The sequence below is a fragment of the Prionailurus bengalensis genome, chromosome B2 (assembly GCF_016509475.1).
Source record: "Prionailurus bengalensis isolate Pbe53 chromosome B2, Fcat_Pben_1.1_paternal_pri, whole genome shotgun sequence".
Taxonomy (NCBI): Eukaryota; Metazoa; Chordata; class Mammalia; order Carnivora; family Felidae; genus Prionailurus; species Prionailurus bengalensis.
The window spans coordinates 53989453-54004947 of NC_057349.1; the positions used below are offsets into that span (position 1 = coordinate 53989453).

The window sequence follows — 15495 nt, forward strand, 5'->3', positions numbered from 1 at the left end:
TTTTATTTTTTTTAATTATTTATTTTGAGGGAGAGCACTAGCAGGGAGGGGCAGAGAGATTAGGAAAAAGAGAGTATCCCAAGCAGGCACCACACCAGCAGCACCGAGCCCAATACAGGGCTCAAACTTCTGAAACTGGGAAATCATGACCTGAGCCAAAATCAAAAGTCAGACGCTTAACCTACTGAGCCACTCAGGTGCCCCTGCATGTTGTTCCTTAAGAAAGATCATGTCATCTGTGAACAAAGAGGATTTTATTTCTTGATTTCTGGTTTGTCTGGCATTGATTGGGGGAAATTTTTAGTCATTGCATAAAGTTTTCTGTTCTTTCTTCTCGTATTTTTTTTATGTATGTGTAACATCTTTTGTAACAATTCTTGGATATTCCATTTTGTGCGTTTTTTTTGATCTTTGTTTTGTTTTTTAGTTTTGGGAGTTTCTGTGGCCGTATTCTCAAGCACAGAGATTCTTTCCTTGGCAGTGTACAGTCTACTAAGGGCACTGTCAAAGGCATTCTTCATTTCTCTTATAGTGTGTTAGATCTCTACCATTTCTTTTTGATTCTTTCTTAGGATTTCTCTCTCTCTTACTTACATTACGCATCTGTTCTTTCATGTTGTTAATCATAGTTGTTTTGAATTCCTGATCTGATCATTCTAACATCCTTGCCGTGTCTGCCTTTCTGTGCTTGCTCTGGCTCTTCAAACTGTGTTTTTTGCCTTTTAGTGTTCCTTATAATTTTCGGTGGAAAGGTAGATAAGATGTGTTAGGTAAAAGGAACTGTGGTAAATGGGCCCTTATAATGTGATAGTAAAGAATGGGGCGTGGTAGCACTGTATAGTCCTGTGATTAAGTCTCTGTCTTGTTGAGCCTGTGCCCCTGGACTGTGACCTTCAGCAGTGCTTCTCATTCCCTTCTTTCAATCGGGAAGGATGGCTAGTGTGGCCTGAAATTGGGTATTTCCCTTTCCCTCATGTGGAAGGCTAAATGGAGCTAGATTGGGTCTTTCCATTTTCCCAGGTTGCTTAGGTTCTGATAAAACTCCTACAAGGTTACCTTCTGGTAAAATAGTTGTTGGTGAGGGCAGACCTTGTTAAGAACAGAATGTTCTGGCATATTTCAAAATGTTTACCTTTCCTCTCCCCCTGCTGGAAGCATGAAGGGATTTTTCTCCAGTGTTTACTGTGAGAACCTGGTAGAACTCCTTGGAGGTAAACTCACAAAAGTGTGAGGGCTCTCCATGACTGGGTCATCCTGCGGTTGTTAACTCTTAGAATTATCCCAGTGAGCCTCTCACAATCCATCAGTTACAGTTGAGGTTTTTTGCCTTTATTGCTTCCTGCTGAGGTTTCCACTCATGGGTTTTTGCTCCATTTACTTGGGATTCTCTGTATTTGCCCCCTGTCTTTTTTGGAGTACCAATTTATACTGTGACCTCACTTCTCTGGTGGATCTAAGAAGAGTTGTTCACTTTTGGTTTTTTCAGCTTTTTACTCGACAGAATGAAGTGGTAGCTTATAAGCTCCTTACATGTTGGACTGGAAACTGGAAGTTAGATCTATTTTTTTAATCAATAATTTCTCTTAAATAAATATTGTTCTGGCATTGCTGAAAAGCCAGAATCAAGGATGTTTGTACTGTTAGACCTTTTAGAGGTGGACTAATGGCTTAATGGCATTACCTTATAGATCAGAAGAACAAAGCAACACCAAACTCTTCAATATCCAGATGATTATAAAGTAAATAAAGATGATAAATTGTCCTTAGAAGCTAGTTTATCTAACTTTCAGAAAATGAAAGATGTTGGTGGATAATTGACCTATAAAATACTACATGAAATACATAATACACAAGACATGTTCTTAGAAATTTGCTGATGATAAAAGTAAATTTTTCTTGAGTGCCTGGCTGGTTCACTCAGAAGAGCATGTGACTCTTGATCTCAGAGTCATGAATTTGAGTACCATGTTGCGTGTAGGGATTACTTAAAGAAATAAACTACAAAAAAAGGTAAATGGTTCTTTAGTACAATAACGCTTTGGTAAATGGATTCGTTATCCCAAGGCTTGTTTTGTTAGTTAAAAAAAAAAATGAAAATGTTTTTTTCAATTATAGGATAATGTTAAGCATAAAGACTATATTGACCATCAGAAGGATAAAGTTGCTTTAACTCTGGCTCGTCTAGCCCGCCACGTCGAAGTGGAGAAACAGCAGAAAGAGGAGAAGAATAGAGCATTCAGGGTATGTGGTTGGTGTTTTTTAGTTGGTGTTTTACCAAATTATAGAATTGTTTAGAATACAATTGTAAAGAGAAACTTGTCATCAAAAAATGTGTAATTGAATCCAGTTCAATATGGACTCTAGATAGCTCATTAGTAGTAATTCATAATAACTTTTTATATCTCTGTCTTTAGTTTGTTAGATTCTGATCATATATGTATACAGGAGAAAAAATTGACTGGGCTTTATTTTTGGGAATTAAAAATCATGGGATTTCTTACAGCAGATAAGCAATTAAGGGTTTCTGATTACTATATCACAAGGGTGAAAAGAGTTTATTGGTGCTTTCATAGATATAAGCTATTAAAAGAAAGGTTATTAGAAAGCTATTAAAAGAAAGGTTTTTCTACTAAATAGAATCAGACCGCTTTCTCAAACTTGAGCCTGTCCCTTCAGATTAAATCTATTGCTAAAAGGAAGGAATTTTGAATCAGGTTTGTCAAAAAGCTGCTATGTGGAAAATGAAGCCTAATTTAGAATATCTAATGATGTAAATCTTTTTCTTCACTTGCTTTAGAAGGCCCTGGATGAATTACTTAAACAACCCCTCAATACTGAGGCACTTGGCTGGCTCAGTCGATGGAACATGTGACTCTTGATGTGAGCATCATGAGTTTGAGCTCCATGTTGAGGGTAAAATTTACTTTAAAAAAAAAAAATTTTTTTTTTTTTTAATAAAATTTAAAAAAGAATCCCTCAGGGCTGACAAATGTCTGTTAGGAGTAGAAAGTTGATGAGTTAGGTAAATAAAGCTTCATACTAGGACTTTGGCAATGGAAATTGAGGGGTGCCTGGTTGGCTCAGTCAGTATAACATGCAACTCTTTTTTTTTTTTTTTTTTTTTTTTTTTTTTTTTGAGAGAGAGAGAGTGACAGAGCACACATATGTAAGGGAGAAGGGCAGAGGGAAAGCAAGAGAAAGAATCTTAAACAGGCTCCATGCTCAGCACAGAGCCTAATGTGGGGCTACATCTCACAACTGTAAGATTGTGACCTGAGCTGAAATCAGGAGTCAGGCCCTTAACCAACTGAACCACCGAAGCACTCCTACAACATGCAACTCTTGATTTCAGAGTCATGAGTTCAAGTCCCATATTGGATGTAAAGCTTACTTTAAAAAAAAAAAAAAAAAGAAAAGAAAAATTGAAATCATGGCACTGCCAGCGGCTTGTTTGGGTTTCAGCAGGTCACTTAGCTTTTATAGACTTTGTACTTTAATTTGGTAGGGATAGAGTTGGAGATAATCTCCCAGGTTGGGATAAGCACTATGACTTTATAATTTTAACATCTGTGTTTTGATTGCTTGTCCATTGGTTATCTTAAAGGAATTTGTATATTTCTAGCCTCTGTTTTAGTATCTCCTAATTTGGTATAGAATAAATTAATATTCTTTACATTTAGAAATAGATTTGTTTGGGGACTTTTACTTCATAATGTAATACCAGTTAAACTAGTGCATAGTATTCTAGTTGTATGTTTAAAATGTTTAATGCATAGAAATATAAAAAAAATAGGATCATTTCTTTCCTGGCAGAAATAATAATCAATTTTAAGGAAGATTTTTTTTCCCCCCAAACTATGTTAAATGTATTGTTTATGGGTCATGGGGAAAATCTTGAGAGAGGGGTGATTTGCAAGCTGTCCTTTTCCACAGATTTCCTGAATGATGCTAGCTTCTTTTCCCAGGCAGTGTTCCCATATGGATAATAAAGCGTCTGTGATGAGTTCAGAATCTTATAGGCACTATGATAATTGGTGCTTTTCTCAAGGGTGGTTTCAGCTTCTACCCATATAAATGCTGATTTATTCTGTTAAAGACTTTACCTCAGCATTGAATGAACTTCTTGAAATTGTGAGATTCTTGTTTAATCAGTTGTGAAGAATAAATGTATCGAAATTTCTTTTTTCTTAAAATTTCTTTTTTTTTTTTTTCCAAGTTTATTTATTTTGGGGAGGGGGAGGCAGAGAGAATCCCAAGCAGGCTCTAGCACGGAGCCAACATGGAGCTCAAACCCACCAACCATGAGATCATGACCTGAGCCAAAATCAAGAGTCAGACGCTTAACCAGCTGAGCCCCAGGTGCCCCGAGATTTCATTTTCCTTTTTTTTCTTTCTTTCTTTTTTTTATGTTTATTTATTTTTGAGAGAGAGACAGAGCGAGAGTGGGGGAGGACAGAGAGAGAGAGAGGGACACAGAGATTTCAAAGCAGACTCTAGGCTCTGAGCTGTCAGCACACAGCTGGACATGGGGCTCAAACCCGCGAACCTTGAGATCATGACCTGAGCCACCCAGGTGCCCCTAAGATTTCATTTTCTAAGGGAGAAAGTAACACAGATGCTTTAGTTCACTGCTTGCTATCCATTCATGATTTTTTAAAATTTGGTTTCCTGTATAGATAACTTCTTTTTTGTTTTAACTAGATGACAGAAAACAAAAATAAACTACCCAGAAAGGAAGATAATGAAACGAAAATAAAAATAACTGTTGAGGAATTTTAGTGGATTATAACTCTGACTAAAACTAGATATAGTAGAAAATATCTTCCAACTATTCTTAGGCCTTTGTGAATTATTGATATTTTACTATTAAGGTGAATTGCTCATCTTTTGTGATGGAGTGGTTTTATAGAAAAAAAGAAAATTCATTAAAACCTTCACTGCATATGGGGTACCTGGCTGTGTCAGTCAGTAGTGTGTGCAACTCTTGATCTCAGGGTCATGAGTTCAAGCCCCGCTTTGGGTGTGGAGCCTACTTAAAAAGAAATTTTAAAAAATCTTGGGGCACCTCAGTGGCTAAGTCGATTAAGCATCCCACTTTTGGTTTCAGCTCAGTTCATGATCTCATGGTTCATGGGTTCACACCCCACATGGAGCTCTGTGCTAATAGCGCAGGGCCTGCTTAGGATTTTCTCTCCTGTTCTCTCTACTCTCTCCTACTTGTGTGCAAACACCTGTGCTCTCGTGCTCTCTCAAAGTAAATTTCAAAATCTTCACTAGATAAATTACTTTCAGAGATAATGTTGTGTTGACTAGTTGACCAGCTACCAGCTTTGCTTGTGGCTATACTGTAAGAGTTAAGATGACTTACAAAAAGGGGTATAACCCTAAAGTTTGTGGAAGAAGCTTCATGACAAAGGAAAAGTAGTGGGTAATTTGGGGATGACTTCAGCCAACAAGTGTTTTTTGAGCATTGACTATCACCAGAGAGTTCAAATTCTGTTATAAAAAATGTCAGAACTTTTTAAAATTTGTTTATTTTTAAATTTTGACAATTTAAAATAAATAGGCTGTTGGCTGGCATGTAGTTGTACTTGATCTTAATCTAAGAGTTTTTATTGTGATCAATTTTTGTAAGGAACTATGATAAGTAGTTTAATTTTGTACATTAGAAAACGTCTTTGGAGTCTACCAGAGGCTTACCATATTGCTTCTTTGGATAAACTAGCCTTGTTTTCCATAACATATTACTCAGAACACTAATACTGCAGGATATACTTTGGAAAAAAAAATTTGATAATTTCTTGAGATACTGCATATTCTCTGTGTGGAAAATCACACAGACATTGACGCTTGAAGGCTTTGGAAGTCCTGCACTAAAGGAGACTTTTAAATTTTGTATTAAAAACATTGCTTCTATACTTACTTAATTTGATTATAGGGAATTTTTTAAATCTCTATATGATGCTTGTTAACATCTTTGAGAATTAGTATCGTATGGCTGTACTTTGAACAATGTTGTATAGAAGATTTTTTTCAGATTTAAATCTTGAATCTCCCTGTTCCTGTACTTTTTGATAGAAGATCTTGTTGTATTGCTAACTAGGCCATTGATTATTCTGGCTTGTCTCTTACAAATCTAGCATTTGTGACTTTGTGATTTCTTTTTAAGAACAACTTTGTTGAGATGCAGTATGGTATACTAGTTAAGTGCATGGATTCTAGAATCAAATTGTGAGAGTTTAAATCCTGTCATTGTTATTTATCCTTGGGCAATTTATTTGACCTTTCTGTGTACCTCAGTTTTCCCATCATAAAATGCAAACAGTAATAGTACCTGTCTCACAAAGTTATTGTGAAAAATCTAAAATGCTTTTAGAATAATGGCGTGATAAGTCATCAATAAGTGTTAATTGTTAGATATAGCATGATCAGACAGTATGCAAAAGATTTACAGGTAATATACAGGAAGAGTTAGAAACTAACAGTCTAAAGCACAAGTCTAATTTCATGGTTGGTCCTGGCCTGCCACCTTTTTTTGTAAATAAGATTTTGTTGGGACATAGCAATCCCCATTTGTTTACATGTTATCTATGGCTGCTTTCATGCAGAGTTGAGTAGTTGCAGTAGGGACTGTATGGTCTGCAAAACCTAAAAATATTTACTGGTCCGGCCCTTTATGAAAAAAGTTTGCCAATTGTGGATCTAGATGGTAATAAATGCTTTATACTGGCACATACTCAATACTAATGAATATCTGCTCTTATTAATACTATTCACTGAACAGATATTGAATAGGCTTCTGTATACTTCAGAACATATGTGGAAAATTCAAAAAGAATGTATACTGGTTTAAAAATGAAAATAATCATTCATATTTCCATTCCCAGAGATAGTCATTGACATTTTGTATATTTACTTTCAGCATTTGTTCCCCTCTGCAGCAGATGTAGTTACATATAGCTTGAAATTAATATTTATTTATATTTGGCCTCATTTGTTTAATACTATTTGGTGATCTACTTGATATAAAAATACATTCCTACTTCACTGAAAAAGTTTGATTAATGTTTCTAATTGACTTTCACGAAATATATATACATAATTAAACAGTACCCATTGTTGGAGATGTAGGTTGTAGCAAACTTTGTGCAAATACAGATAACATTGGAATCAGTATCTTAGAGCATGAACTTTGTTTTGACTTTTCTCTTTGGGATAGATGTCCAGATGTGGAGTTACAGGGACAAAGGATAATCAGCATTTTCTGATCACTAGTATGTTAAAATCTTTTTCTTAAGGAAACCAGGTTAGTAATCATAGGTTAATTAATTTTCTTCTTAATATCTTTAGGAAAAAATCGATTTTCAGCATGCTCATGGGTTACAGGAATTGGAATTTATTCGAGGACATTCTGATACAGAAGCAGCAAGACTGTGTGTGGACCAGTGGCTAAAAATGCCAGGTATTCTTTAGAGATCAGAGTGGAACACTGAGGTTACTGAGCTTCCCTAAAGCCTTAATGCATTATGTCTGTATTATTCAGTTGCTAGTAGGTGTATAAAGTATTGAAATTTAGTTTCAGTAATTAATAATGGCCTACTTTACCACTTGTCTTTCTACATTGGCAAACGTGTATTTTGATTATAATAGGCTCTCCTTGATCTCATTAGATACTGCTCATGTATTTATTCGTGTTATTTTATAGTTGTTAGATGGAATAGTGCATGTGTTTTGGGGAGGATTTTTAATGGATTATTTGGGGTCAGGAAAGGCTTCTCTAATGAAATGGATTTTAATCTGAGATCTAAAGAATTCATGTTTATTTATTTATTCATCAATGCAGCCTGTATAGATATTTGGAAGGAAGTGTCCACATGAGAGTCTCATCTAAAGCATTGGGTAGCTTCTTCACTAACTCTTTGCAGACCTTAGGTTCCTGAAAGAGTCACTATGGAACATTTTCCCCCCAACAGATAATTTGATGGAATCTTTAAGAGCCAGTGGGACAGTCACACCATGGCAGCTTTTCTAGCCTGTCTTGTAGACAAAACAGTGAGCCTTTTAAAGGCTTGGGATATCCACAGAAATCTTAGCTGTGGGTATAATCCACAGAAGATTTCATTGAAAAAGCCATTAGAAATATCTGCTCATGCAGGGGTGCCTGGGTGGCTTAGTTGGTTGAGCATCTGACTCTTTATCTCGGGTCAGGTCATCTCACGGTTTCTTGAGTTCGAGCCACACATTGGACACTGTGCTGACACTGTGGAGCCTGCCTGGAATTCTCTCTCTCTGCTCCTCCCCACCTCTCACTGTGTGTGTGTGTGTGTGTGTGTGTGTGTGTGTGTGTGTGTGTGTGTGTGTGTCTCAACATAAATAAACAAACAAACAAAAGAAATAACTGCATGCAGTACTCAACTTGAACCTAGATATCTTGTTATTCTGAAGTTGTTTTCAGAGGGGTTTTCTTTGAATCAGATTACCACTGATGGGATAATTCCAAAGTTCTCTAGTGCGGTTTTTACCCTGTTATTTTGAATTGAAACGTTTGCATGTCTGTCTTTGTCAGACTCCACACTCTGGGGACAAAGACCAAGGTTTGTAATTCTTTTTTGTGTGAGTGCCTAAAAAGAATGCTCAGCATAGAGATAATAAATGCTGGTTGAATATTAGCCAAAGCAGGCTATAATCATTTGCATATGAATGCAGAAAGAAGCCTAGGACTTGAGTTCCAAATGTGACTGTCATTCAACTAAACAAAAGAATTGTTTGGCATTCCAGACCTACTTTAGCAAAAGATACTTAGAAATTGTGGTAAATGATTTTGCCTCTTGGGTTGTTCTTTGTAAGGCTTAGAGTAATAAAAACTTCCTCTTGATAAGCATTCTGTTCTTAGTGCAAGTTAATGCCTTTAGTTCACTGGTTTCCCCTTAGCTACATCAGAGTCACCTGGGAGCTTTTTCAACGTTTTTATTTTTTTTTTATTTTTTTTTTATTTTTGGGACAGAGAGAGACAGAGCATGAACGGGGGAGGGGCAGAGAGAGAGGGAGACACAGAATCGGAAACAGGCTCCAGGCTCTGAGCCATCAGCCCAGAGCCTGACGCGGGGCTCGAACTCCCGAACCGCGAGATCGTGACCTGGCTGAAGTCGGACGCTTAACCGACTGCGCCACCCAGGCGCCCCTCACCTGGGAGCTTTTAAATACATACCTTGGCTTCATCTCCAGAGATAATTCTAGGACATCTATAGTTTTGGAAAGATTCCTAGGTAGTTTTGATAGAGAAATGGACTATTTCATCTATAAGATGTCTTCTAAAAATAGTTTATCTCATGTGAATCTAACACCTTCAAGTCCTGTCTAGAGTGCTAGTTGGCCTGGTAATATGCCCCTTTAGGCATACCCCTAGCTTCCAGGTTGGCACAATATTTTAATTCCTTGTAAAATGAATTCATGAGCATCTGTTTATAGATCTGTCGGAGCAGGTCGGGGGAACAAATGAGTCATTTAGCTGTGTCTTCATGTCTTGGTAAGACTTTTTATTGTATATATCTTCAGGTCACACCTGACTCATTGGTGGCTGATGAGCTTAAGCGTGGATTTAAGGTCTTCAGTTATACTCTTTTTATAAGATGGTTTTATTTTTTTTGCTTGCTCCCTACAAAAATACTATAAAATGAAAGTTTGGGATCTATTTCTAGAACAGCTGCTTCAGCACTGACTATATTTGGTATGATGCTATTCCATAAATTATCTTTAGAAAGTGCTGAGATATTTGGATAGGGTATAGCTGAGGAAACAGAGATGAGTCATTGTTTTCTTAAATTACAGAAAGTGAGATTCTACTTTAAAGTAGCGCTAAGGGACTTGTTCAATCTATTCCAAAGTATCCAGCTTTGTAATTCAGTTCTTTGATTAGAAGTAGTTTAAGTACTTTATTGATAATTACTCTACTAGAAATTCATCTTTTATAGATCTTTACAGTTAGGCCAGTTTGTATACATTTGAATACTTCATAACTTAAAAACAACACTCTCTTTTTTTTTTTTTAACTTTTTTAACCTTTATTGATTTTTGAGACAGAGAGAGAGAGCATGAACGGGGGAGGTTCAGAGAGAGATGGAGACACAGAATCTGAAACAGGCTTCAGGCTCTGAGCTGTCAGCACAGAGCCTGATGTGGGGCTCGAACTCACGGACTGTGAGATCATGACCTGCGCCGAAGATTAAAATATGATTAATGCTATATGCTGTTCAGTGTTGGCAGAACACATTGATAAACATTTTGGCAGCTTTTAATGGAGGCCTTCCCCCATGAGGACTAAAACAGAAAAGCAGTTGAAACCTTAAGTTTGTATAATAACCATTTGGAGATCTTAAAACTAGATCTTAAAACTAGATGATTTTAAAAGAATAATTCATTCTATTTAAATCTTTAAGTTCTATTTAAATCTTTAAATCTGCCATAAAGATAAATAACTTAGTTTTCTATTGTATGAAATATTCAAGGTATTGAAACAATCCACAAATAATTATAAAAGGGAGTCAATAATCAAACCGTCTGTGTATAATCATGTGATATACAGTCAGAATCCTCCTGGCAGTTTTACATTTCATGGTTTATACAGTGTGACTACAAAATTTCCATCATATATCATGCATTCAGAATTTCCCTGGGAACAAAATTTGGCCAGGGGTATTAGTCTACAAGAGTTGTGTGATTATAAAGAGAGGGGATGAAGAATGGATCAGGATAGAGGAAGATTAATTAAGAGAAAGTAGTGATGAAAAGGGGTGCTTGGCTTGCTCATTCAGTAGAGCCATGTGACTCTTGATCTTGGGGTTGTGAGTTCCAGCTCCTCTTTGGGCATGGAGTTTACTTTAAAAAGAAAGAGAGAAACTAGTGATAGGCAAACTTTGAAAGGAGAAAAAGAGAGGTGGCTGGGTGGCTCAGTTAAGTGTCCAACTTCAGGTCAGGTCATGATCTCAAGAATGGTTTTTGAGTTCAAATCCTAAGTTCAAGTCCTGTGTCAGGCTCAGTTCTTATAGCTCGAAGTCTAGAGCCTGCTTTGGATTCTGTGTCTCCCTCTGTGTCTCTGTTCCTCCCCCACTGGCACTTACTTTCTCGCTCTCTCTGTCTCTCAAATAAGATTTAAAAAAAATTTTTTTTACATGAAAGGAGAAGAAGAGGGACAAAATAGAATAAATAGGAAAGAGGTAGTAACAATAAGTAAATCTCTGCTTTGTGTTCTGTAAATTTATTACTGAGATCTCCATTATTTGATATCCAGGTTGGAACTCATTGGTCAATGGCTGGTTTCTTCAGAAAGTACCACTCTTATTTTCCTTGCCTCCCTGAACTCTCCACTCTTCCCCGCTCTCCCAGCTGTATTTTTTAACATAATTTTCAGAGAACCCCAATCTTTTATAATATAGCTAAATCTTCTAATGTGTTTAAGATCGTTAAAAGAGAAAAAAAAATTAGATCTTTGCCAGTTTATATAAATGAGAAAGAAGGGTATGGGTCTGTGGAGCAACTGCTTTTCTAATCAGTATTTAATGTTTGACATTTCTTGGCTGTTGAACTTAAGAAAATAGAGTTTTTTCCCCCAGAGAATGTTACTTAAAGATGTTAACAGCATTCAGGACTCCTGACTGGCTCAGTCAACAGAGCATGTGACTCTTGATCTCAGGGTCTTGAGTTCAAGACCCACACTGGCTGTAGCAATAATAAACATACAAACACACTTAATCCCTATACCTATTTCAAAAACAAAAAGAAAGGGCACCTGGCTAGCTGAGTCAATAGAGCATGTGACTCTTGATCTCCGGTTGGAAGTCCGAGCCCTACATTGGGTATAGAAATTACTTAAAAAAATAAAATCTTTAAAAAACAAAAAAAAGATGTTAACAGCTTTATTTGTCCCAATAACTATTTATTTTTAGGTTATCATATGTTTTATTAGAAAGCCAAGACATTTTTAATTATAATTAGGATCACCCAGTTGATGCTATTTCATAGTATTTATTGTTTTGCCATAATTTTGGTTACCTGTCCAAAGGACAAATATCTGAAGTAGGAACTTAAGAATTTGTATTCCAATAATGCAGGACTCAAAACAGGCACAATTAATTCTGGAAAAAAAAGTTCATTCCGAAGAGGAGGCCAGATGCAGGTGTCTGGGAAACCAATTTTATGTCCCATAATGCACTGTAACAAGGAATTTGATAATGGACACCTTCTCTTAGGACATTTGAAAAGGTGAGTGTGATACTCAGAATAGTGGATACTGAAGAGCAAATGTGTTACAAAGTGATTTCATATAATGAAAGCATGATGCACTCATGCCATTGTAACCATAGCTTTATATTCCAGACAAATTGTTTTATACTCTTATGATAGTTATTTTAAATTTATATTTCTTAGGTTTCCTAGAAGGCCTAAAGTCAGATTTCTCTAGTTATATTCTTTTCTTTAAAGACTTGTAGCATTTAAGTATGTATTTATCCTAATATGTCTCATAAAATTTTGAACAGATTTTTACATTGATATGCAGTTGAATCCGTTGTAGAGAAATCCAGCCCATAAATGCAAATTTCAAGAGACACAAAACACTTATAGATATTTCGTTTAGCCTAAAGAAAGCTAATATGGTATTACAAAAGAAATGTTAAAAGCAAACCAAATGTAGCAAAATTAATAATAAATATTCTATTTATAAACCTATCTTATTAACTTACTGAATTTTTTTAATAGTAGAGCTTGAGAAAGTAAATATCAGGGAATAGCAGTATTAAAGGTATTAAACATTCCTACCTTCATAATCTCTCCTTCTAATAGTTTAAAGATGGAAATTGAGAATTTGGGGTCTCACAACCTTTTTCATTTCTAGATGTCTCACCCTACTTATGCATTAACCTACCTATAGAGCCTTTTGTACGGTCTTCAGCATTCTATAAATAACTAGGTAGCATACTATATCTAAAGACTTTTTAAAAGTGTTTGAGGCAGTTTAAAATGACACTTATTAAATGATTAAAGTGAACATTAAAAGGATTAAAAGCCATTTTTAGGAAGTAGGTGTGTGCCAGAAATCTTGACATGAGATTATAATTCTGTTGATTCATTTACAACTATTAGTAAATATTGTGGCAAATAAGGCAAAAAGGAAAAGATGATGGCTCTATAACTTTCAGACTGGAATTGTACCAGTTAAGCAAGACATGCTTAAATCCATTTTATTGGATTTTAGATACTTTTATGAAATCTTGAGCTAACTGTTGGTCACTGTTTGAAGGGATTGTGTGGCATTTAGGAGTCATTTGATATTTCTTGAACATGAAGAACGTTTTTAATATTTCAATAGAAGAGTATAAATTTCTGAGTGTGTTGTGTGTATGTGTGTAAACAAATAAGCAAATGCTTAACAAATGAAGCAACATAGTTTGGCTCCTAAAATGTGGACTTTTCTAATGCTACCTCTCTTTTGCCGAGTAGGTTTGATCACTCTCCATGTGATCCGACAATTACACTACATGGACCATTCGTCAATTCCTTTGCTTGTGTAGTATGTTACAAAAATTTTGTTACTCAACAGCAATATAGGGATCATCTTTTTGCTAAGGTAAGAGGATGTCCTAAGAGTAGGTATTTTTTCTAGAGAACCATGGAATTTGATGCAAGTGTTTTCTTGCTGCTCTTAAGCCTGAAGTCACTAGTGGTGCACATAAGGGTCAAGAGTAAAATGATTGGAACATTAAATTTTTGTGGACAGGTAAACTTCATGACTGAAAGCCAGCACTCCTAAAGATTATCATCGAAGCCCTTCCTTTGATGGAGTTGCTCTGTGGAATTAACGTTCTTCAAGATGCTTATGATGAGAACTAGAACTTTAATCTTAAGTCTGCTGCCTTTCACTGCCTGTTGAAATGTTGGAGCCATCTAGTAAATTAAATAACAATTCCTTTATTAATGCTAGTGTTAAGAAATCTAGTATACAAAAGGTTGTTTTATGTAACTCACATTAGGTGTTAAATCTCAAGGGAGACAGGTTGATTCATGGCATACACAAATCTGTATAATAGATGATTCTGTAGTGTGTGTTTACTATATTTGAAATTATATATCTATAATGACTTATTAACGTTACAAAATGTTACTTGTACAATATGTTCACTGTGGAGAAAATTTTTTTTCATTTTTAAAAAAAATTTTTTAATGTTTAGAGAGAGCACAGGCGGAGGAGGGGCAAAAAAAGAGAGTGGGACAAAGGATCCAAAGCCAGCTGTGTGCTGACAATAGGGACCCCAAAGTGGGGCTTGAAATTAAGAACCATGAGATAATGACCTGAGCCGAAGTTGGACACTTAACCAACTGAGCCACCCAGGTGCCCCTTAAGTTTTTACTTTATGAACGCTCAGTGTTCATCATGACAAGTATACTCTTCAATCCCTATCACCTATTTCACTCATCCCCTCTAGTAACCATCTGTTTATTCTCTATAGTTAAGAGTCTGTTTCTTGGTTTGTGTCTCTCTCTCTTTTTTCCCCTTAGCTCATGTTTTGTTTCTTAATCATACCTATGAGTGAATTTATAGGGTGTTTGTCTTTCTCTGCAGATGGCAAGATTTCATTCTTTTTTATAGCTGAGTAATATTCCATTGTGTATATATACACCACATCTTCCTTATCCATTCATCAATCGATGGATACTTGGACTATTGTAAATAATACTGCTATAAATATATGGGTGCATTATCACTTTGAATTAGTGTTTTTGTGTTCTTTGGGTAAATACCCAGTGGTGCGATTACTGGATCACAGAGTAGTTCTATTTTTTAACTTTTTAAGGAACCTCCATACTGTTTTCCAGAGTGGCTGCACCAGTTTGCGTTTCCACCAACAGTACACAAGGGTTCCTTTTTCTCCACATCCTCGCCAGTACTTGTTTCGTTTGTTTTTGATTATAGCCATTCTGACAGATAAGAGGTGATATCTCATTATAGTTTTGCTTTGCATTTCCCTGATAATGAGTGATGTTGAGCATCTTTTCATGTGTCTGTTGGTCATCTGAATGTCTTTGGAGAAATGTCTGTTCATGTCTTCTGCCCATTTTTTAATTGGACGATTTGTTTTTTGACTGAGTTGTATAAGTTCTTTATATATTCTGAATACTAACCCTTTATCGGATATGTCATTTGCAAATGTCTTCTCCCATTTAGTAGGTTTCCTTTTAATTGTGTTGATTGTTTCCTTTGCTGTGCAGAAACTTTTTATTTTGATGAAGCCCCAATAGTTTATTTCTGCTTTTATTTCCCTGGTCTTGGTAGAAATATCTAAAAAATTCTTGCTATGGCCAGTGTCAGAGATTACTGCCTGTACTCTCCTCAAGGATTTTTATGGTTTCAGGTCTCACATCTAGGTCTTCAATCCATTTTTAGTTTGTTTTTGTGTATGGTGAAAGAAAGTGGTCCAGTTTCGTTTCTTTTTTTTAATTCTA

General features: G+C 35.9%; 1 protein-coding gene across 7 annotated transcripts in view; it reads left to right on the forward strand.

Moving 5' to 3' along the window:
* ZNF451 (zinc finger protein 451) overlaps nucleotides 1–15495 on the forward strand; it is an 88726-nt gene that overhangs the window by 31026 nt on the left and 42205 nt on the right. For all 7 annotated transcript variants that reach the window (XM_043591705.1, XM_043591708.1, XM_043591706.1 and 4 more), the window contains 4 exons: nucleotides 2116–2241; nucleotides 7351–7462; nucleotides 12108–12258; nucleotides 13495–13621. In XM_043591705.1, the coding sequence (XP_043447640.1) occupies nucleotides 2116–2241; nucleotides 7351–7462; nucleotides 12108–12258; nucleotides 13495–13621 (516 nt within the window). The remainder of the gene's footprint in view (nucleotides 1–2115; nucleotides 2242–7350; nucleotides 7463–12107; nucleotides 12259–13494; nucleotides 13622–15495) is intronic.